This window comes from Coregonus lavaretus (genome assembly GCF_964263955.1).
Source record: "Coregonus lavaretus genome assembly, contig: HAP1_SCAFFOLD_290, whole genome shotgun sequence".
Lineage (NCBI taxonomy): Eukaryota > Metazoa > Chordata > Actinopteri > Salmoniformes > Salmonidae > Coregonus > Coregonus lavaretus.
The window spans coordinates 125,062-149,039 of record NW_028162032.1 but is presented as its reverse complement, the minus strand read 5'-3'; the positions used below and the strand labels follow the sequence as shown (position 1 = coordinate 149,039).

The 23,978-nt window shown below is 41.6% G+C and overlaps 1 protein-coding gene across 1 annotated transcript; it reads right to left on the bottom strand.

The window, feature by feature from the left end:
- Nucleotides 1-5,655: 5,655 nt before the first annotated feature.
- On the bottom strand, nucleotides 5,656-22,152 carry LOC311119706 (uncharacterized protein). Its single transcript, XM_084194370.1, has 13 exons — nucleotides 21,963-22,152; nucleotides 17,393-17,607; nucleotides 16,870-17,013; nucleotides 14,692-14,806; nucleotides 13,185-13,386; nucleotides 12,130-12,271; nucleotides 11,696-11,851; nucleotides 11,560-11,615; nucleotides 11,258-11,433; nucleotides 10,747-11,147; nucleotides 9,909-10,005; nucleotides 9,384-9,618; nucleotides 5,656-6,773 (listed from the first exon to the last, which is right to left on the bottom strand). The coding sequence occupies exons 1-13, from the start codon at nucleotides 22,095-22,097 to the stop codon at nucleotides 6,607-6,609; spliced, it is 2,241 nt and encodes a 746-aa protein (XP_084050496.1). The 5' UTR covers nucleotides 22,098-22,152; the 3' UTR covers nucleotides 5,656-6,606.
- Nucleotides 22,153-23,978: the final 1,826 nt, after the last annotated feature.

The following is a 23,978-nucleotide window of genomic DNA, read 5'->3' as shown; positions in this document are numbered from 1 at the left end:
ATAGAATTGACAGCGTTCCTGGTGTTCAAGTCTCTAATCCTTCCCTCCAGTAAATCTGATCGGTCCCTATTGTCTGCAGATTAATACCTTGAATGACTGTGTGCTATAAAACACTTCCTTATTCATAAGCTTCACCTAGTCTACTGGAAGGCAGAACTGTCCCTGGGTAACAACATTAGGACAAACAACGCACTGGGCACGATATGTAATTTCAACAAGGACATTTTGGGTAATATTTGGTTTAGACATTGATCAATGAGATTTCAACCTTTTATTCACCCACTCAAAAATACAGCCAGAAGTCTGTTGAATTGCCTATGTGTTATCAATGTGCTTTTAACCATCTAAAAGCAGTTGTCATCTGAATGTGTTATCACTGCACTTTCAACCAGTATTTAGTCAGCCACCAATTGTGCAAGTTCTCCCACTTAAAAAGATGAGAGAGGCCTGTAATTTTCATCATAGGTACACGTCAACTATGACAGACAAAATTAGAATTTTTTTTCTCCAGAAAATCACATTGTAGGATTTTTTATGAATTTATTTGCAAATTATGGTGGAAAATAAGTATTTGGTCAATAACAAAAGTTTCTCAATACTTTGTTATATACCCTTTGTTGGCAATGACACAGGTCAAACGTTTTCTGTAAGTCTTCACAAGGTTTTCACACACTGTTGCTGGTATTTTGGCCCATTCCTCCATGCAGATCTCCTCTAGAGCAGTGATGTTTTGGGGCTGTCGCTGGGCAACACGGACTTTCAACTCCCTCCAAAGATTTTCTATGGGGTTGAGATCTGGAGACTGGGTAGGCCACTCCAGGACCTTGAAATGCTTCTTACGAAGCCACTCCTTCGTTGCCCGGGTGGTGTGTTTGGGATCATTGTCATGCTGAAAGACCCAGCCACGTTTCATCTTCAATGCCCTTGCTGATGGAAGGAGGTTTTCACTCAAAATCTCACGATACATGGCCCCGTTCATTCTTTCCTTTACACGGATCAGTCGTCCTGGTCCCTTTGCAGAAAAACAGCCCCAAAGCATGATGTTTCCATCCCCATGCTTCACAGTAGGTATGGTGTTCTTTGGATGCAACTCAGCATTCTTTGTCCTCCAAACACGACGAGTTGAGTTTTTACCAAAAAGTTATATTTTGGTTTCATCTGACCATATGACATTCTCCCAATCCTCTTCTGGATCATCCAAATGCACTCTAGCAAACTTCAGACGGGCCTGGACATGTACTGGCTTAAGCAGGGGGACACGTCTGGCACTGCAGGATTTGAGTCCCTGGCGGCGTAGTGTGTTACTGATGGTAGGCTTTGTTACTTTGGTCCCAGCTCTCTGCAGGTCATTCACTAGGTCCCCCCGTGTGGTTCTGGGATTTTTGCTCACCGTTCTTGTGATCATTTTGACCCCACGGGGTGAGATCTTGCGTGGAGCCCCAGATCGAGGGAGATTATCAGTGGTCTTGTATGTCTTCCATTTCCTAATAATTGCTCCCACAGTTGATTTCTTCAAACCAAGCTGCTTACCTATTGCAGATTCAGTCTTCCCAGCCTGGTGCAGGTCTACAATTTTGTTTCTGGTGTCCTTTGACAGCTCTTTGGTCTTGGCCATAGTGGAGTTTGGAGTGTGACTGTTTGAGGTTGTGGACAGGTGTCTTTTATACTGATAACAAGTTCAAACAGGTGCCATTAATACAGGTAACGAGTGGAGGACAGAGGAGCCTCTTAAAGAAGAAGTTACAGGTCTGTGAGAGCCAGAAATCTTGCTTGTTTGTAGGTGACCAAATACTTATTTTCCACCATAATTTGCAAATAAATTCATTAAAAATCCTACAATGTGATTTTCTGGAATTTTTTTCCTCAATTTGTCTGTCATAGTTGACGTGTACCTATGATGAAAATTACAGGCCTCTCTCATCTTTTTAAGTGGGAGAACTTGCACAATTGGTGGCTGACTAAATACTTTTTTCCCCCACTGTATCTGTAAAGTCCCTCAGTAGAGCAGTGAATTTCAAAGACAGATTCAACCACAAAGACCAGGGAGGTTTTCCAATGCCTCGCTAAGAAGGGCTCCTATTGGTAATAGAAAAAGCAGACATTGAATATCCCTTTGAGCATGATTAAGTTATTAATTACACTTTGGATGGTGTATCAATACACCCAGTCACTACAAAGATACAGCTGCCCTTCCTAACTCAGTTGCCGGAGAAGAAGGAAACCACTCAGGGATTTCACCAATGGTGACTTTAAAACAGTCACAGAGTTTAATGGCTGTGATAGGAAAAAACTGAGGATGGATCAACAACATTGTAGTTACTCTGCAATACTAACCTAAATGACAGAGTGAAAAGAAGGAAGCCTGTACAGAATAAAAAATTTCCAAAACATGCATCCTGCTTGCAATAAGGCACTAAAGTAAAACAGCAACAAATGTGGCCAATAAATTAACTTTATGTCCTGAATACAAAGTGTTATGTTTGGGTCAAATCCAACACACATTACTGAGTACCACTCTTCATATTTTCAAGCTTGGTGGTGGTTGCATCATGTTATGGGTATGCTTGTCATTGTCAAGGACTAGGGAGATTTGTAGGATAAAAATAAATAGAATAGAGCTAAGCACATGCAAAATCCTAGTGGAAAACCTGTTTCAGTCTTCTTTCCACCAGACACTGGGAGACAAATTCACCTTTCAGCAGGAAAATAACCTAAAACACAAGGCCAAATATACACTGGAGTTGCTTACCAAGACGATCTTCAATGTTCCTGAGTGGCCTAGGGACAGTTTTGACTTAAAGTGGCTTGAAAATCTATGGCAAAACTTGAAAAATGGCTGTCTAGCAATGATCAATATCCAACTTGACAGAGCTTGAAGAATTTTTAAAAAGAATAATGTGCAAATATTGTACAATCCAGGTGTGCAAAGCTCTTTTAAGAGACTTACCCAGAAAGACTCACAACTGTAATTGCAGCCAAAGGTAATTCTAACATGTATTGACTCAGGGGTGTGAATACTTATGTAAATGAGATATCTGTATTTCATTTTATACAAATTTTCTCAACTCTCTAAAAACATGTTTTCACTTTGTCATTATGGGGTATTGCATGTAGATGGGTGAGAGAGAAATCTATGGAATCCATTTTGAATTCAGGCTGTAACACAACAAGATGTGGAATAAGGCAAAGGGGTATGAATACTTTCTGAAGGCACTGTTACTTTCAACACTAAAGTAGAAGCATTTAAAGTCCGATATGCTGTCCTTTTCTTATTTGCCTGCATGTTGTCCTCCTACGATGGTCCATCCTCTTGAGTGAAGGGTGAATCTCCTCTTCAGAGCTATTCTACCCTCAAAACTCCCCACTCAAGTGCTCACATTACTGCGGGTGTAGCCTAACTATGTATCCATGTTTCTATTTTTGTAAAAGTTTTGGTGAATTAGTGTTTATTCCAGTGGCACTTTTAACACAGTCATTTGAATGATAGTATTTACAGTATTAGCAGACCAGTGGTGGAAAAAGTACCCAAAAGTCATACTTGAGTCAAAGTATAGATACCTTAATAGAAATTGTGAAAGTCACCCAGCAAAATACAACTTGAGTAAAAGTCTAAAAGTATTTGGTTTTAAATATACTTAAGTATCAAAAGTAAATGTAATTGCTAAAATATACGTAAGTATCAAAAGTAAAAGTATAAATCATTTCAAATTCCTTATATTAAGCAAACCAGATGGCACAATTGTCTTATTTTTTAAATTTACTGATAGCCAGAATCACCCTCCAACATTCAGACATAATTTACAAACAAAGTAATTGTGTTTAGTGAGTCCGCCAGATCAGAGGCAGTAGGGATGACCAGGGATGTTCTCTTGATAAGTTTGTGAATTTGACAATTTTCCTGTCCTGATAAGCATTCAAAATGTAACAAGTCTTTTGGGTGTCATGGAAAATGTATGGAGTAGAAAGTACATTGTTTTCTTTAAGAATGTAGTGGGGTTAAAGTAAACGTAGACAAAAATATAAATAGTTAAGTAAAGTGCAGATACCCCCAAAAAACGACTTAAGTTGTACTTTAAAGTATTTTTACTTAAGCACTTCACACCACTGTAGCAGACTCAGAAACAAACCAATGGTGAGAGCGGCAGGTAGTAGAGGTCATGACATAAACAAACAATTTGAGAGCTTTGGACTCTAAGGTTCTATCTGCAAAAAAGATGGAGATTATTGGCTTTACATTTTCCTCATTGGTTTGAATGGTGTCAGCAGTTTTTTTTTAATTGTATTCTTTTGAACTGAACATGAATTGGGGGTATTTCAAGTAATATATAGGTGGAGGACATTGAACAGAACAAGGCTATGTCAATAACTCCATTTTGACAATAATGCAGATTGAACCAAGCTCTCGAAATGGAACTCATTCAGTTGTCACGATCGTCGGATAAAGAGTCCCTAGAGCCAGGGCGTGACATCAGTGTGGGCCAAACGCTCATAAAGGGTAGATCACTTCTCTATAATTACACTAACAGCCTGGTAACTGAGGGTTATTAAACCTGCCATTACAATAATGATGATTATATACAAGTCATTCCCTAATTTTCCTATCTGTCAATTGTAAACAAGAGCTTAATAGGTGTTGGATGTCTGATGACATATTCAGTATATGATATTGACATATGTGCATCTATCTAGAACAGGTAGAAGAGGTGGTTCTGCATAGTTAAACATGCTAAATGGAGAAGACCAGGCAAAGCTTCGACAGAAGAGGTGGTTCTGCATAGTTAAACATGCTAAATAGGGAAGACCAGGCAAAGCTTCGACAGAAAAGGTGGTTCTGCATAGTTAAATATGCTAAATGGAGAAGACCAGGCAAAGCTTCGACAGAAGAGGTGGTTCTGCATATTTAAACATGCTAAATGGAGAAGACCAGGCAAAGCTTTGACAGAAGAGGTGGTTCTGCATATTTAAACATGCTAAATGGAGAAGACCTGGCAAAGCTTTGACAGAAGAGGTGGTTCTGCATATTTAAACATGCTAAATGGAGAAGACCAGGCAAAGCTTTGACAGAAGAGGTGGTTCTGCATAGTTAAACATGCTAAATGGAGAAGACCAGGCAAAGCTTCGACAGAAGAGGTGGTTCTGCATAGTTAAACATGCTAAATGGAGAAGACCAGGCAAAGCTTTGACAGAAGAGGTGGTTCTGCATAGTTAAACATGCTAAATGGAGAAGACCAGGCAAAGCTTTGACAGAAGAAGTGGTTCTGCATAGTTAAACATGCTAAATGGAGAAGACCAGGCACCCTGCCCCTGTTTCGGTAAAAAGCTGAGGGACGGGGCTGGAGAAATGTAACCACCCTCAAATTCATATACGGCACAATAGCTGCAAGGATCCATAGCTAAGAAACATGTTTTGAGGCTATATCGTTTGTTTACATTTACTTTGTTTACAAACATTGAAGTAAAACAAGCTTATATTTTGGGTTCTGATGGGGTACGACAGTTGAACTAAGCTCATGAGGCATTTATAAATATTCTTCAAGAATCAATGGGTACATATCATTAATTTATTAGTAACAAAATAATTGCCCCTTTAAAGGAGTTAATCATGTTTGAATGAGTGGTGAGTGTTGAGGAAGAGAACAGTAAGAGAGGACTTTTGCCTAAAATGTATTTAATCAATACAGACTTATTTGCATAACAGGATTGTCATTATCATTATTTTTTTTCCATTTTCTTGATTCAGGAGTTGATCCAACCTCTAAAAAAAACTAGATGTCTAGCATGTTGAAATTGTTTTGAAAAATAAAAAAAGAAGAATGTTATAAAAGTGAATCTCACAGAAAAGGGAATGAGAATGAACTAACTACATTTGTGTAGTTAATGTTACCGTATTCAGTATGTAAACTAGTGTTAATGTTACCGTATTCAGTATGTAAACTAGTGTTAATGTTACCGTATTCAGTATGTAAACTAGTATTAATGTTACCGTATTCAGTATGTAAACTAGTATTAATGTTACCGTATTCAGTATGTAAACTAGTATTAATGTTACCGTATTCAGTATGTAAACTAGTATTAATGTTACCGTATTCAGTATGTAAACTAGTGTTAATGTTACCGTATTCAGTATGTAAACTAGTATTAATGTTACCGTATTCAGTATGTAAACTAGTGTTAATGTTACCGTATTCAGTATGTAAACTAGTGTTAATGTGTGTAGTTAATGTTACCGTATTCAGTATGTAAACTAGTGTTAATGTGTGTAGTTAATGTTACCGTATTAAGTATGTAAACTAGTGTTCATGTGTGTAGTTAATGTTACCGTATTCAGTATGTAAACTAGTGTTCATGTGTGTAGTTAATGTTACCGTATTAAGTATGTAAACTAGTGTTCATGTGTGTAGTTAATGTTACCGTATTCAGTATGTAAACTAGTGTTCATGTGTGTAGTTAATCTTACCGTATTCAGTATGTAAACTAGTGTTAATTTGTTGTTAAAAGTAAATACAAATTTGATTGAAAAAAAAGAAAGATGTGCTTTACTTTGGGTAAACCAGAAGTATGGTCAGTCACATGATCCTGGTCAGGCACAAATCCAGTTCCACTTCTCTAATCAAATGCAATGAGAGCCTTGCGTTCTTCAGCCCCCCTCTTCTTCAACAAATAGACCACGACCACACCCAGCAGCATCAAGGTCATGATGAACAACCCGGCGAAGACTATGGTTCCCATGTCCGATCTGAGAAAATATGGAGCTTCCGCGTCTACAACAGGAGCTGCAATCAACAGCAAAAACAACATAATGACATCAGAGGAATGGAGTTTGGATCTGTTCGTTTAGGAAAAGGCAGGCAAGGAAAGGCAGTCATGAAAAAGTATTGGGACACAGTCCATCCAGTCAGCATGTTTAGGGTTATGTTTTAGGTCTGGTTGACCATATAACCTAATCCTAAATGCTTCAACATAATTGTCTGGGACATACTGGTGTTTCTCTGGTCTAATCCTGATGTGAATTAACCCTTTACTAAAGGAGTGAACGTTATTTATAATAACGGTTACGTGGAGGAAATCGGACCACTCAGAAATGAAAATGGATGGCCCTCCCTTCAGCAAAATATACAGTATTTTACCAAACCCTCCCTGAACGCTTACATTAAATAAATAAAAATTAAGTGACCCTCCCTTATACCCAAAATAATAATTAAAACAAAGTGGAAAAGCAGAGAACATATCTAACGTTTACTCTCACTTCCTGGACAGAGCAGAGCCTTAGATATGCAAATGTAGAAACTGTTCTTTGTCCTGTATGCATTATTTGGCAACGCAGGAATGTTGATGGCGCACAGGTCTGCGGGCCAGAAGGTTGTGGGTTCACAGACCACCGTGGACAAGAGTAGGGGTGGAAATATCTCCTTTACAGTAAAAGCAATCCATGAATCTATCATCGTATGTGCAGGTCCGAGAATAAATAGCCTTTTATAAAAATGTCATGCAATTCTACATCATTTTACATATTAGTAGAATATTTTTTAATACCACACAAATGACCCAAATTACAGCTAAGAATAGACAGATAGATATGCGTATTTGTTAATCTTATCATATCTCTCCAATGCCAAATCAGTGTGTCTTGTTTGCAACGAAACTGTTCCTGTTTGCAAATAATTACATCTGAGACGTCATTAGGAATCTGAGCATTGTCCTTGGACAGAGTAGGCCTAACGACGCAGAAAGATGTAAGCTTTAACTGCTAACTACTCTTCTTCCGTGGCTTAATCCAACGAGAGAAGGTCACAAGTGTTTCCCTAAAAGCTGTCTGAGTTTAAACATCTTCTGTTGTACAGAAAGTGAATAGCTGAATCAATTGATAGTGACAGAATTAGATTACTTTCCAAGCAAAGTCCATTTTTGGTCTCCTCGGTTGTAGCTCCGCCTCTGAATGTCAAAGAAACTAAACAATGATATCCCCATATGCACCGGAGTCGCGTCTTTCCCGGGTATTTTACAGCTTGTTTCTAGAGTATAGCATCACGGACCAAAGCGCTGTTATAGATCACTTTTATATAATCGGATCCGTTTTATTTTCTTCAAAATCTTAAGCTAACAAAGGGTAGGCCTATGAATTTTTGCTATATTCTTTAATAAAAGGTAGGCCTATGGAATCCCCTCCCATACCCCCTCAATTTGAGTCCTGGTTTTAACTTAACAGCCCTTCCCTGACACAGAGGTAGGCTATTTTAAAAAGGTTGATTTAAAGAGTGCATGGTGGGTGGAGGAATTGACAGACACATCTATGGATATAGCAGCCTATGGCCTAATTTCATCTGTCAAACAGGTAGGCCTACCTCTTATTTCTTCAATAGGAAGAAATAGGCTCCAACACAAAGCCCTCTTGTTGTTAGTAAAGTCTAATTAAAATGAAGACAGTTGAAATGAATTATGCCTAGTGGGATTTGCCTAATTTCAGCACGATGAGCTGTTCATTTCCGATTGATTGTGCCGCGGCTGCTGCTTCTAGTTTCTAGCACAACAATGCAAGTTACTCGAATCTGGCTTATTGTGAGGTCAATAACTCTGATAAATACATCATGGGCAAGAAGCATATTGTTTTTAATAAAAATCAATTATAGTGGTAGCAAGCTATCAGAGTTGACCTCTGGTCGTCCTTCTCACCTTCGCGCTCTCATTCTCAAGCTGAACAGAACATAGGCTATAGGCTAATCTGAGCGCAAAATAGTACATTTTTTGGTCTATGCCTAATGCACAGCCATTGGTCAGGCAGCACACAAAAACGTTATTTGATCAGCAAGAGCAGAGCAGATCCAGGGCTCAGGGTTGGAATATCCATTGCAGAGTGTAATTCAGCCTAGTTTTATTTACACCATCCCAGCAGCTATCTGAGAAATATAACTTTGTTCTGTGCTTCTCTGAGCATGCACTTCGTAGCCTACAGGCTATGGATCATATGATTGAGACCACGCTAAATAGCCTACAGGCTATGGATCATATGATTGAGACCACGCTAAATAGCCTATAGGCTATGGATCATATGATTGAGACCACGCTAAATAGCCTATAGGCTATGGATCATATGATTGAGACCACGCTAAATAGCCTATAGGCTCACTTGATATTGCGCGCCCAGCGGAGAGTCAGAGATGAGGGGCGGCGTCGGGAACACATCGATATAGAGCCTAATAAGCAACTAATTCTAAAACACTGAGAAATATTTACATTTCATAAATTACATGACCCTCCCCGGGACTAGATGTCAAAAAATACTAAACCCTCTGTGACTGAAATTGAAAAAGCATGACCCGTCCCCGTTTTCCTCCAGGTACCAAATTCTGTAAATGTTGTTCCATCCCTAAGAGCGGGGTAATTACCTGCACGGGTCTTTTCGCCTGCACCCGTCTCCTCGACTGCACCGGTCTTCTGGTCTGCACCGGGCTGGGCCTCTCTGACCACAAGGAAAGGACCCTGGGTTATGTAGTGCCTGTCTGTCTCTCCGTTGGGGAGCTCTCGCCTGCGCCTCTGCAAGCCTTTGTTCAGGCAGCCCTGGGCACACCTAGAGTTGGGGTTTCCCAGCTCACACAGGATGACGGTACAGGTGAAGTACACCTAAAGGAGGGTCATGGGATGTGAAAGGGAGATGAACCATCCAAGAAGATTTTCCCAATACTGGATCAACATCCACAATCAACCATTTGGATCGATATTTCATTGAAATAATGTGAAATACACATTTATCACAGGTTGAAATCTGGGTCTAAATAAGACAAAATCTGTGCATTTTGATGACTTCAGGTAAATTCCATATTGATGCAACATGATTATACTCTAATAAAGTGAGTAAATATAACTAAGAAAGAAAGAACGTTAAGTAAACTCATTTTGATGTGAAGTTTTACCTGATCGTAGCTCCCAGTGAATTTGAAGGCCTGGACCTCAAAGTAGAATTGGGTTAGGTTACCGGGATAAACTTTGACAGTCTCATCCTTTAGACACCTTCATTGAAAAAGAAAGAAAGAAAGAAAGAAATAACATTTTACTAAGACAGGATGGAGACAAATTAATTCATGATTACGTTTCGCAATCTCTCAGTCCCATTTGAAGCTTGACAATAGCATGTTGTCAATGGACTGATAGACAAATAGCGCTTGACAATAGCATGTTGTGCTGCTCTTAGCTGCTCTTAGTCAATGGACTGATAGACAAATAGCGCTTGACAATAGCATGTTGTGTTGCTCTTAGTCAATAGGCTGATAGACGAATAGCAATTGTGGAAAACAAAACAAATTGTTAGGGAAAACAAAGCAACATTGTTTACCATTTTGGAATACGACATTATGTTGACTGTTACCTGTTGTTCACACATTCTTTACTCTTGCAGGTGAACAAAATAAGATTTGCATTGAACATTGCGTTTATATTTTGTTCAATGTAACCGGTCATTCTCATAATTTTTACTCTAAAGTGTGAACAAAACAAGATTCGCATTTCAAGCCACATAATGCAACAGGGGTGGTAAACCAGGAAACATGTTGTGTACTTCCTATGCTGTCTTGGGTGTGTAATTGTTTGTCATGCAGGGCTCCCTTGTAAAGGAGGCCTTGGTCTCAATGGGACTCCACCCTGCCTAAATAAAGGTTAAATATGTAAGAAATACAGTATGACGGGCAGGTTCCTGCTATTCCTCTTTCACAGCTTCAAGCCCACAGCCCTTTTGTGCGACCCCCCCCCCCTCACCCGTCTTTGATGAGGTCGTAGAAGACACTGCTGCTGGCGCTGTCATCAGGGGTGGCTTTGCAAGACTCCACCAACAGCTGTACCTTGGGCAGATCAGACTGGGCCTGGATGCCCATGTAGAGCTTGTCCATCAGCTTCGCCTTCACTGGGTAAGCACTGGGATCCACCTTCTGGCTGAACTTACTGTCCCTGAAGACCTCAAATGTGTAGCCGAAGCTACCAAAGTTGGACTGGGTGAACATGTAGTTGGAGCTGTGGATCTGGTAGTAGTTGGAAAAGCTGACAGTCTTGGGGTACCGGCAGGAGAAGACGATGTTGATCCGGTTATGTCGCGTGATGGTTGCGTTGACCGCGTCGAAGGAGTTGATTTCGTTTTTGAACACCATGAAGTCACCTGCATCCTAGATAGAGGAGGAGAGAGAAACCAGATTTAGGAAGACAAGAAGCAAAACACAAGAGAGGAGAAAGAGAGGGCATGCCTCCAAGTATGTGATGTGTGTGTGTCTCATACCTCCATCTTTGTGCCACAGGAGTTGAGTGACATGGTACCCATGATGTGTGTTTGGTTGGAGGTCAGGGAGCAGGATGAGTCTGCTAGCCGCAGCCACTTCATGTCCATCTCAGGCAGATAGGCCTTGCTCACGACGATGGTGATTCTATTCGCTGTGCACGAAACATTCGCCTCACCTGTACCCAGAGGAGATGAGGGGTTATGTGTGTATCATCATGTTAGGATTGGATCTTACCCTATATCATACATGGAAGTCTATCTAGCAACAGTGCAATGATTGGAGGTGGTGAAAATCAACTGACCTGTAAGTGCGAGGCCTTTGGCCACCGCCACAACCACACATCTCATCTCTGATTGGCTGAAATTAAGAACAACAATGACCACAGAACAACACCAACAACAACCACAACAACTACTGTAAATGTCCCTTTAACATACCTCTCATTTGTCTCGGCAGTGAAACAGATGGGAATGTTTTGTTTCAGGTGGCTTTCCTGCGGGGTCCAGCCCAGGAAGAGCCTCGTGACACCAAAGCCCTCATCCTGGATCTTCTTGGTCATGTTGGGAGGGCCGCTGACCTGGAAGTCAAATATCCTTAGAGGAAGCAGAAAGACAGAAAAGTTACAACCCCTGGACAAGCGTGAGGATGCCAAGGAGTATTTTGTTCATATCAAACTCTGTTCATCTCATTCATGTTCCGGTTTTTCATGTGCTGTTCAAGCTGGTTTCAAGTTCAGTTTCAGATTGAATAAAAAAAAACTAGCATTGCTAAGTGGTGTGGTGTCTCTGCAGTCAGTCCAGAGGTAAAACAACAGGGGAAGTCAATGGAGTTTTGGACAGTAAGGTGATGTAGGTGAGAGAGGTACTCTTACTTGGCATGGGAGGTTTTTACTCGGGCATCGAGCTGGTACAGGTGACCCACAGCAGCATGATGGACATCCCCATGTGAAGGTGTCGGAGTCAAGAACTGTGGTCGTATGTAGCCAGGGAGACAGTTGGGCAGAGTTGGCTGGACTAAAACCCACAGAAAGGACATGTTTTAGACATCTAGTAGGTGTGTTAAAAGGGGCAATTGCTACATCTGGGATTGCTACATCCATTATTGGACTATTCAATTATTGATACATAGACATTGATTCTTGAAGACTATCATTTATATAAATGCCTCAGGAGCTTAGTTCAACTGTCTTAATAAATCACTACCCAAAATACAAGCTTGTTTCACTATTGTTTGTGTAGCTTCATAACATGGTTAAAGCTATCATTTGGATCTCATGGATGGCGAGTCCTTGTATCCATAGCTATCATTTTGATCTCATGGACGGTCAGTCCTTGTATCCATAGCTCCGTCTATACATTTGAGAGTGGTTGCATTTCTCCAGCCCCATCCTTCAGCTGTTTACCAAAGAAAGTGGCAGGGTGTCCGCTTTGTTGTTGTTGGAATCCCAGATTGCCCCTTTAGAGGATCCACAGGGACATACATGTCTGTAAACAATGACTGACAATGACTTCGGACTAAATTGTTGTGGGATTATATTCTCAGGGGCAGTAGGGTGTTTGTTCTTTGCTAGATTGATAGCATTTTGTGCTGCTCTCAGTAAATAGAGGTAGATTGTAGTTAGGGAGAGTAACACCATGTAGGCTGCCATTTTGGAATGCATCATCATCTCTACTGTCATTCCACCAGGTGAACAAAACAAGATTTGCATAAACAAACTAAGATTTCAATTTTCAAACCTGTGCCACTTTTCCAAAATGCAACTCAAATTCTGTTCTTTTTTTTTGACAAATGATTATACGTCACTGATGTATACATATTATACGACTAGACAAAACGCTATAGAAATCAAATGTAATTAAAATTGATTGGTTGGTTCACTATGCCAAAATGAGGCATTCAACTGTGAGAGTGATACATGCTACTTACTCTCCACAGCAAACTGCAAGGGCACGCGGCTGAACGGGGTCGGAGTTGGGTTATTGACAGAGGACTCGTTCAGGGCCTTCCTGGTATAATTTGATTTATATCCCGTCATGTTGACATCGACAGCGGGGTGGTCCTGCAGCAGGATCTCAAATACATGCACCCCTACAACCAACAGGCCTGTGGCATGCAGAGTACACTGGACCTGGAGGGATCAGAAGATACAGTGACTCCTGGGCCCCACCTTCATAACACTGCTGATCTAGGAACAGGTTCTCCCTGTCCACGTCATCCTATTCATTATGATCTAAAATGGAAAAGCTGATTCTAGATCAGTGCTCAAGTGGATTGAATGGGATATAATACATAATAATGAACAGGGGTCTTTCACACTAGACCAGGGATCTTCAACATGTTCTTGCCCAGGGTCCCCCTCCCAGGCAAACCAGGGACCAACATCATACGTTAGCAAAAAACGTTTTTTCTTCTTCACATCAGGTAAATGATAATGGCAAGGAGAAGTAGTCAACATTTTAAAATGAATCGATTTGGTAGATCGTTTTCATTATTTTTGACCTCCCCACATTATAATTAGAATAGGAAGTGTAAACTTTAACATAGCCCTATTAGCTAGAAAGGTAACTCCAAACACATTTTCGCTAAGAGCAGCTGTTTATCGGGTTAAACAAAGGTTAGCCATGTGTTGGCAAAACATTATGTCCACGTCAAGAAAGCTTAGCAGCAGCCAGCGGCACTTGCCGCACTTGTAGCCTATTCCCCGTTCACGTGCTATCCGAGTTATCGGAAGTGGGACAATTTCACTTGAAAGACCCTCCAAGTCGGAATTACAAGTGGGAAACTTGGAGAAAATGTTGTTACCCGAGTTGCCATGTTCTCTGACCTTTCACCTTTTCAACCAAAAGATGACAACAAATCCATTTTTTGGACAATTACCAACGTTATCAATGAGGATAATGTAGCTAGTTTGACCATATCGTCAATGTTAAGCAAACTAGCTAACTTTATTATTAGCAACGTTAGCTTATCAAGCTAGCTAAAATCTTATTGGTTGAAGAATTGTTCCACCTTCAAAGGCACGTGAACACATTCATGTCGGACTTACGACATCCCACTTCCCAGTTTCCCATTTCCCACGAGCACATGAAGCCACCCCTATTGGCGGGTGCTTTTTTAAATCCTATGTCAGATACTCCAGTGAGTGTAATTTGCTCAATATTAGGAGTTGAGAAAAAGTTGACATCATTAGAAAGAAGATATTCTCCTCTTTTCTACTGTGGGTATGTAATAAGAAATGTTTTTATTCTGTTGTTGCTAGCGATATTCATAAAAACATTGGGGGGGATTGTTCACATGCCTTTGAAGTGTAAACAATTCTTCAACCAATATGATTTTAGCTAGCTTGATAATACCCCATGCACTAAACCGTTAATAAACGGGCTTGATTGAATCTACATCAATCTGCAGGGAGGGACATTGTTTATTTTCTTACCCTGTCAAGTGTAATGTTGCGGTGTGTGACGTTCACAGGGAAGTGGCACCTCACGTCATCTCCATCCGGGTCATAGGCCAAGAGAGGAAGACTGGAAAAGCAGTTCTGAGGAACTCTACTCATGACATCACAGAGAGAAACAAAACACTTTCATTAGTAGATAATAATCACAGATAGCAGCGACATGACTGTGTTGTTATCTAGATGTAGAGTAAACTGAATACATTGTTTAACCTTTTAGACCACAATAGAATTCTAGAATGCTGCTGTAGATTACTGAGACGGTGTCACGATCGTCAGGGAGAGACCAATGCGCAGCGTTGAAGGTGAACATATTTATTAATGAATGATCAACCGATCAAAACAACAGACGATAACGTGATGTCTACGGTGTAACACAAACCAAATAAGAACAAGAAACCACCAACACAAAGTGAAAGACAGACAGTTAAATATGGCTCCCAATCAGAGACAACCAGCTGACACTCGTTGCCTCTGATTGGGAGTCACTCAGGCCAACATAGAAATACAAACATAGAATTACACACCCTGGCTCAACATAACAGTGTCCCCAGAGCCAGGGCGTGACAGTACCCCCCCCTAAAGGCGCGGACTCCGACCGCGCCAACTAAATACCACAGGGGAGGGACCGGGTGGGCACTCCGCCTTGGCGGCGGATCCGGCTCCGGGCCTGATCCCCACTCCCTCTCCAACCCCCCAAAGTACCCCTGGTCCGGTCTGGCCCCGCTGGCCGGAGCTGGACTGCACACTGATGGAGCGGATTGCTCTAGCTCCGGCGTAACGCATCTGACCGGTGCCGGACCAGGCACCAGCGGAACAGGCACGGGCCGTGCCGGACCGACGACGCACACCACTGGCTTGGTGTGGGGAGCAGGAGCGGACCGAGCCGGGCTGACGAAACGCACCACTGACTTGGTGCGGGGAGCAGGAGCGGGCCGGACCGGGCTGACGAAGCGCACCACTGACTTGGTGCGGGGAGCTTGGATGGGCCGGACTGGGCTGGCGACGCGCACCACAGACTTGGTGCGGAGAGCAGGAACGGGCCGGACAGGGCTGACGAAACGCACCACAGACTTGGTGCGGGGAGCAGGAATGGGCCGGACTGGGCTGGCGACGCGCACCACAGACTTGGTGCGGAGAGCAGGAACGGGCCGGACAGGGCTGACGAAACGCACCACAGACTTGGTGCGGGGAGCAGGAATGGGCCGGACTGGGCTGGCGACGCGCACCACAGACTTGGTGCGGAGAGCAGGACCGGGCCGGACAGGGCTGACGAAACGCACCACTGACTTGGTGCGGGGAGCAGGAATGGACCGGACCGTACTGGGGACACACACCACTGGCCCTACACCGGGATCTGGAACGGGCCGGACCGGACTGGCAACACACGCCAGTACCTCTCGCCGTGCCTCTACATCCTCCATCCCCTTTTCGACCAGTGGCCCCCGTAACCTGGCGGCCTCCTCTGGCAACCCGCTGGGCCGCTCTATCGCGGCCTCCTGCTGGTCCGACGTCGTGAGCCCCCCCCCTAAAAATGTTCTGGGAGTCTCTCTTCCCCGTGGGCCAGGCCTCGATAATTCTCGCCCAACTCTCGCTCTTCTGCTTCCAATCTCCGCCATTCAGCTCCTCATTCGGCTTGACCCAGTCGAAGCTCTGCCTCCACTGTTGCCAAGTCCACCCACTCTGCTCCTCACTAGGCTGCTTGGTCCAGTTCTGGTGGTTTCTTCTGTCACGATCGTCAGGGAGAGACCAATGCGCAGCGTTGAAGGTGAACATATTTATTAATGAATGATCAACCGATCAAAACAACAGACGATAACGTGATGTCTACGGTGTAACACAAACCAAATAAGAACAAGAAACCACCAACACAAAGTGAAAGACAGACAGTTAAATATGGCTCCCAATCAGAGACAACCAGCTGACACTCGTTGCCTCTGATTGGGAGTCACTCAGGCCAACATAGAAATACAAACATAGAATTACACACCCTGGCTCAACATAACAGTGTCCCCAGAGCCAGGGCGTGACAGACGGCCGCTATTGGTTCTAAAGGGTTAATAGGGCTCCGTTTGAAATATGCCACTAAGTTTAGTAGGTGGTTGTTTGGCAGAAACTATTTTTGATACATTCAGTTTGCTTCCCTCATGGTCCTACCGTAGGGTTGGGACAGTTGCCGTGACAGGAGGTGTGTTTTGGGTTGGCGGCCCCGGGCTAACCCGTAACCCCAAATCCACCTCGGTGTGCATTGTCCAGTTGGTCTTTCCATTGACATTGGAGCCCCAACAGCAACCTGAGTCACTACAATGAGAGGTTGAATCAGTGCATTGAAGTATTAGATTAAATATGACATCATTCATCAGTCTTTTCTAGCGATTCCATCCACATCATCAATATAACTGTTATTTCCACAGTGCTCAGATTGCAATGCAATGTCTTTCCAACATAAAAATCCAGCAAAATGTTGTTTGATGGGATCGGAGCACGACAGACACAGCAACACTAACTATAGGGGGTTTGTGTGTGTGTCGGGGGGTGAGGCGTTAAGACGCCTAGATGACATGCTTATTACTCTTCAAAACAGCATTCAACAGATTACTTCCTGTCTCTAACACCCAAACACCCAGAGGCTGACATTAACCCCCCCTTCCTCCACCACACACATAAAATCCAAGCTTACCTCAGGGTGTAGGATTGGGTTTTCTGGTCCCTAGTGAAGTTCCTAGTGAAGAGTCCCTCCGACTGGCACCAGAGGTTTTGGCCTGACTGGTCCTTGTTGGTTTGCACGACAGGTCCTTGTCGGTTTGCACTGCCATTACAGGAGCCGCTGGTGCACTCCCAGGAGAACTGCTGTTCACACCTGTCCCGGCCATTCTCACGATAGTGGAATTGTACCTGCCAGCACACAGGTCAGGGCCCATATTCACAGACAGTCTCAGAGTAGGAGGCTGATACAGGATCAGTTTCGCCTTTTAGATCATAATGAATAAGAGTATATGGACAGGGGGACGTGATCCTAGATCAGCACTACTACTCTGAGAAGCTTTTTGAAAATAGGGCCCTGATAGGGGAGATAGGTTGCATTAAGAATGATTAGAAACGGTTGAATCAAGATATAAAGAAGAATGGTTGCATCAAGATAGAAAGAATAATGGTTGCACCAAGATAGAAAGAATAATGGTTGCACCAAGATATAAATAATAATGGTTGCACCAAGATATAAATAATAATGGTTGCACCAAGATAGAAAGAATAATGGTTGGACCAAGATATAAATAATAATGGTTGCACCAAGATATAAATAATAATGGTTGCACCAAGATATAAATAATAATGGTTGCATCAAGATATAAATAATAATGGTTGCACCAAGATAGAAAGAATAATGGTTGCATCAAGATATAAATAATAATGGTTGCATCAAGATAGAAAGAATAATGGTTGAATCAAGATATAAATAATAATGGTTGCATCAAGATATAAAGAATAATGGTTGCATCAAGATATAAAGAATAATGGTTGAATCAAGATATAAATAATAATGGTTGCATCAAGATAGAAAGAATAATGGTTGCGTCAAGCTAGAAAGAATAATGGTTGCACCAAGATAGAAATAATAATGGTTGCACCAAGATAGAAAGAATAATGGTTGAATCAAGATAGAAAGAATAATGGTTGAATCAAGATAGAAAGAAGAATGGTTGCACCAAGATATAAATAATAATGGTTGCACCAAGATATAAATAATAATGGTTGCATCAAGATATAAATAATAATGGTTGCATCAAGAGAGAAAGAATAATGGTTGCACCGAGATAGAAAGAATAAGTAATACATGTTTGATATAATCTATTAATTAATCTTATGGAATGGTTCTCAAGTGTGCATTAGATGGTAAATGTACTGTAATATTGTCCCATTTCTCATGCTATTTATCAACTTGACGATCTTTCCCCCAATTTCTTCCAGCACATAGTTTATGTTGAAAAGCTGCTAAATCAATTCCTTACTTTCATTGGATGTGGATTTGATTCGGCGTGCTGTTAATTTTTTTAATGAATTGCATTTAAGATTTTTCATTTGCAATTCTACTAACAGGAAATTACTTGGAATTGACCACAAACTACACTGTAAATCCCAAGGCATTTTTAACTCAAATACTTGTAGTAAGTTGAACTCAATGAAAAGTCATAATTTACTTAATGTTTAAGTAGTACTGACTCAAAACTAAATGATAAGTCACATAAACTCAAAAAATATATATATATTAATCTGGGAATTTGGGGAAAGTTACTGGAATTTTGCAACCGTACTTGCAGGCCTTATGTGGCCTGTAAACCATGAGTTTCAGGCCACTGTATTAGGGTAAAGCTAGGATTCATAATAAGGCCTGATGAGATATGTAATTTATTGTCATAAGGAGTTAATTAAAATGATAACATTCTCCTAGGAACTCACTTGGTGAAGGTCACAGGACTGAAAAAAGAACAAATTCAACAACCATGTCTCTGTCACTAACAAATACAGTAATGGGTGGTAACTCGACAATTCACTCCAAAAGGCAAGGCACAATGGGAAATTATATTGGAGACGTGGCTTAGTGGGGGCATTACTCCAAATGTTCAAGCTGATACAACTAAAATCTGGATCCCTACAGGGTCACAGTGACTATATCACTTTAAGTTTATTGTACTTAGACATATTAAGTGCAATGAGTTTCCTCACAAGTTTTGAGTAATGACAGCACATTGGGGTTTACAGTGTACTGTCATCAACCCTAGCCATGTCTATATTTTACCTGATACTCCACCAATCAATGAAGATTGGTCAGACATCTGTTCTACATGTCTGAACAGTTTTCTTTAACAGTTGCTAAAGAAAAGGCATGGATGAACACGTGGCTTTCAGAATCAGAGCTGGTTTATAGATGATGTTTTATTGGAAGTGCATGCCAAACCTGTGTGATCACATGTTCTACTGACATTCATTTTAATTTCCATGTAAAAAAATAAAAATATTCCTCAAAAGTTATTAATTAGGCTACATCATTTCAACCATTTTAATGCATTGTGTGTGTGTTTCTTTTGCCTCCAGAAATTGTACATTTACCATGTGAAATTAGTTATGAGCAGTGGTGTAAAGTAACTAAGTACAAATATTTTTTAGATTAAAGTGCAGACTGTCAGCTTGAGTGAGAAAGTTATAGAAGCACAAATATCAAAATGCTAACCTCCCCTGTTATTGTAATTGTGAGAGGACAGCATGTCTTGGGGGTATGATATTTGTGTCTAATTTTCTCACTCATCACTATTCAGGATTCATTCAGGATTATCCATAATCATGGTAGCATGCACATAATGTAGAAGTGTTTAAAAACATATTTTATTCACAATAAAAGTGACTCCAAAATGACACAATACATTATTTACCATTCATTTCTATTAGCCACAAAATGATGTGAAACACAACCAAAACAAACAGCAAATGCATCCAACAAATGTGTAGAGTCACAAGCTTGATGTAGTCATTGGATGCTATGAATGTGGGACCAAATACTTAACTTTTTAATACTTTTATACACATACAAATGAATTTGTCCCAATACTTTTGCTCCCCTTAAAATGGGGGGACTATGTAAAAAAAAAAAAGTGCTTTAACAACTCGGAGAAAAAGCGCAACACAGACAGCAGCTACCTCTGTTCATCTCTCCGTGCCGGTTCATAAACTTTGGCTTCTAACAGGCTGCAGTCCAAACACATTATTTTTACCCCCTCAGCCTTCGCGCTAGCCTCTTTCCAGGGGAATCCCGGTCGAAACCGGATGCAGTTTGATTGCCATCTTAAGTGGAGGTTCAATTCACAAACATTGCCCCCTCGACCCTCGATTTAGCTCGAGGGAGCGAATGAAGCACTTTGATTAGTTGTGGGGATGATATGACCCACAATTCAATGCAAACTGTAGTCATGTGTCAAACTCTGGTGGCCGCCAAGTGTCAAATGTAATCAACAATGCTGCATTTTCGGCATGTCAGACAAAATTATGAAGCAAGCGTGCTAAAAATATATACATATATATATATATATATATATATATATATATATAGAAGACATTGATTTTAGCTGTGGCAAATTGCCTTAGTCTTGAAGTGAGGAGCCTTTAAAACATAGCTAGATTCATAAACATATTTTTTGGAATTCTTAATTGTATTGGAATAAATGACCAAACGAAAACTAGCTAGCCAGCTATGGGTAACTGTAGCTAGCTACCTGAAAGGAGTGCTGCCTATGTACATTAATAGCTTTAGGTTGGTTGCTTTTAAGATCAATTTATAGATTTCCACCAAGTTTGCCTCTCCGATCATCACTCTCCCTCGCTTGGGCAAGGGACATTTAAGGTACACTCGGATGTGAAAACGTCATTCAAGGGCTGAGGGTTTGGGGCCAAGCGCTGTCAACTTTGAGTTTGGACTGCAGCCACAGCCTGTCCGCACGATCTGCGGTGTCCGCACGGATCTTAAATCCAGCCAGTTGAAACCGCCAAACAACATACCCGACCGCTCTGAGGTGTCTGCATGGTACTAAAACACACTGATGCAGCTTTTTGTATAACGGTGCAATGATAAAACTAGGGGGGGAAAAAAATTCAATTTCAGAATGTGGGTGGGTCATGTCCCCCCCGTACCTGTAAAGAAAATATGTATTTTTTTACCCACATTTCCCTTGACACCCAAAAGTACTCATTTCGAATGCTTAGCAGGACAGGAAAATGTTCGGTTCTGGAACAAGCGGTCATCACTATTGCCTCGGATCTGTAGGACTCACTAAACGCAAATGCTTCGTTTGTGAATTATGTCTGAGTGTTGGAGTATGCCTCTGGCTATCCATACATAAAAAATAAAAAATAAAATTCGTGCTGTCTGGTTTGAAAAGGAATTTGAAATGATTTATAGCATTTACTTTTACTTTTGATACTTAAGTATCCTATATTATAGCAAGTACACTTACTTTTGATACTTAAGTACATTTAAAAGTAATAATTGTATGACTTTTACTCTAGTAGTATTTTACTGTATGACTTCACTTGAGTCATTTTCTATGTTTAATTTTACTCAAGTATGACAATTGGGTACTTTTCCCACCACTGGTTATGAGTGTTACAGTAGTAAAGGCACTGGCAGGTTTGGCATATACTTTGTAGACTATTTATTTACTATTTATTGCAAATCAAGTTATGCACTCGTAGGAACCTACCTCCCCTGTCCATTTCGAGTCCGGGGGAATGTATCCCGGCACTGTACAGCGCATAGTCCCACCATAGTACGTTGAATCGGTGCTGTGGCAGACGGCACTGCTGAGTACCAGCAGGAGCAGCCTACCAAGGTCCATGATGGCGTTCTCCTAGCCTATCTGTCTGTCCGTCTGATCATTTCCTTCAAGTGCCTCGTTCATATTCACTTATGTGGTAGAGGCGTGGAGTAGTTCAATAACTGGAATAACCGGATTTGTGATGCACTTCAAAGTATTTTAAACACATACAGTGGGGAGAACAAGTATTTGATACACTGCTGATTTTGAAGGTTTCCTACTTACAAAGCATGTAGAGGTCTGTAATTTTTATCATATGTACACTTCAACTGTGAGAGACGGAATCTAAAACAATAATCCAGAAAATCACATTGTATGATTTTTAAGTAATTAATTTGCATTTTATTGAATGACATAAGTATTTGATCACCTACCAACCAGTAAGAATTCCGGCTCTCACAGACCTGTTAGTTTTTCTTTAAGAAGCCCTCCTGTTCTCCACTCATTACCTGTATTAACTGCACCTGTTTGAACTCGTTACCTGTATACAGTGAGGGAAAAAAAGTATTTGATCCCCTGCTGATTTTGTACGTTTGCCCACTGACAAAGACATGATCAGTCTATAATTTTAATGGTAGGTTTATTTGAACAGTGAGAGACAGAATAACAACAAAAAAGGGATAGGCCACTCCAGAAAGACTGGCTATGCCACTCCAGAAAGACTGGCTAGGCCACTCCAGAAAGACTGGCTAGGCCACTCCAGAAAGACTGGCTAGGCCACTCCAGAAAGACTGGCTAGGCCACTCCAGAAAGACTGGCTAGGCCACTCCAGAAAGACTGGCTAGGCCACTCCAGAAAGACTGGCTAGGCCACTCCAGAAAGACTGGCTAGGCCACTCCAGAAAGACTGGCTAGGCCACTCCAGAAAGACTGGCTAGGCCACTCCAGAAAGACTGGCTAGGCCACTCCAGGACCTTAATGTGCTTCTTCTTGAGCCACTCCTTTGTTGCCTTGGCCGTGTGTTTTGGGTCATTGTCATGCTGGAAAACCCATCCACGACCCATTTTCAATGCCCTGGCTGAGGGAAGGATGTTCTCACCCAATATTTGACGGTACATGGCCCGTCCATCGTCCCCTTAGCAGAAAAACACCCCCAAAGATTTGTTTCCACCTCCATGTTTGACGGTGGGGATGGTGTTCTTGGGGTCATAGGCAGCATTCCTCCTCCTCCAAACAGGGTGAGTTGAGTTGATGCCAAAGAGCTCGATTTTGGTCTCATCTGACCACAACACCTTCACCCAGTTCTCCTCTGAATCATTCAGATGTTCATTGGCAAACTTCAGACGGGCCTGTATATGTGCTTTCTTGAGCAGGGGGACCTTGCGGGCGCTGCAGGATTTCAGTCCTTCACGGCGTAGTGTGTTACCAATTGTTTTCTTGGTGACTGTGGTCCCAGCTGCCTTGAGATCATTGACAAGATTCCCCCGTATAGTTCTGGGCTGATTCCTCACCGTTCTCATGATCATTGCAACTCCACAAGGTGAGATCTTGCATGGAGCCCCAGGCCGAGGGAGATTGACAGTTATTTTGTGTTTCTTCCATTTGCAAATAATCGCACCAACTGTTGTCACCTTCTCACCAAGCTGCTTGGCGATGGTCTTGTAGCCCATTCCAGCCTTGTGTAGGTCTACAATCTTGTCCCTGACATCCTTGGAGAGCTCTTTGGTCTTGGCTATGGTGGAGAGTTTGGAATCTGATTGATTGATTGCTTCTGTGGACAGGTGTCTTTTATACAGGTAACAAGCTGAGATTAGGAGCACTCCCTTTAAGAGTGTGCTCCTAATCTCAGCTCGTTACCTGTATAAAAGACACCTGGGAGCCAGAAATCTTTCTGATTGAGAGGGGGTCAAATACTTATTTCCCTCATTAAAATGCAAATCAATTTATAACATTTTTGACATGC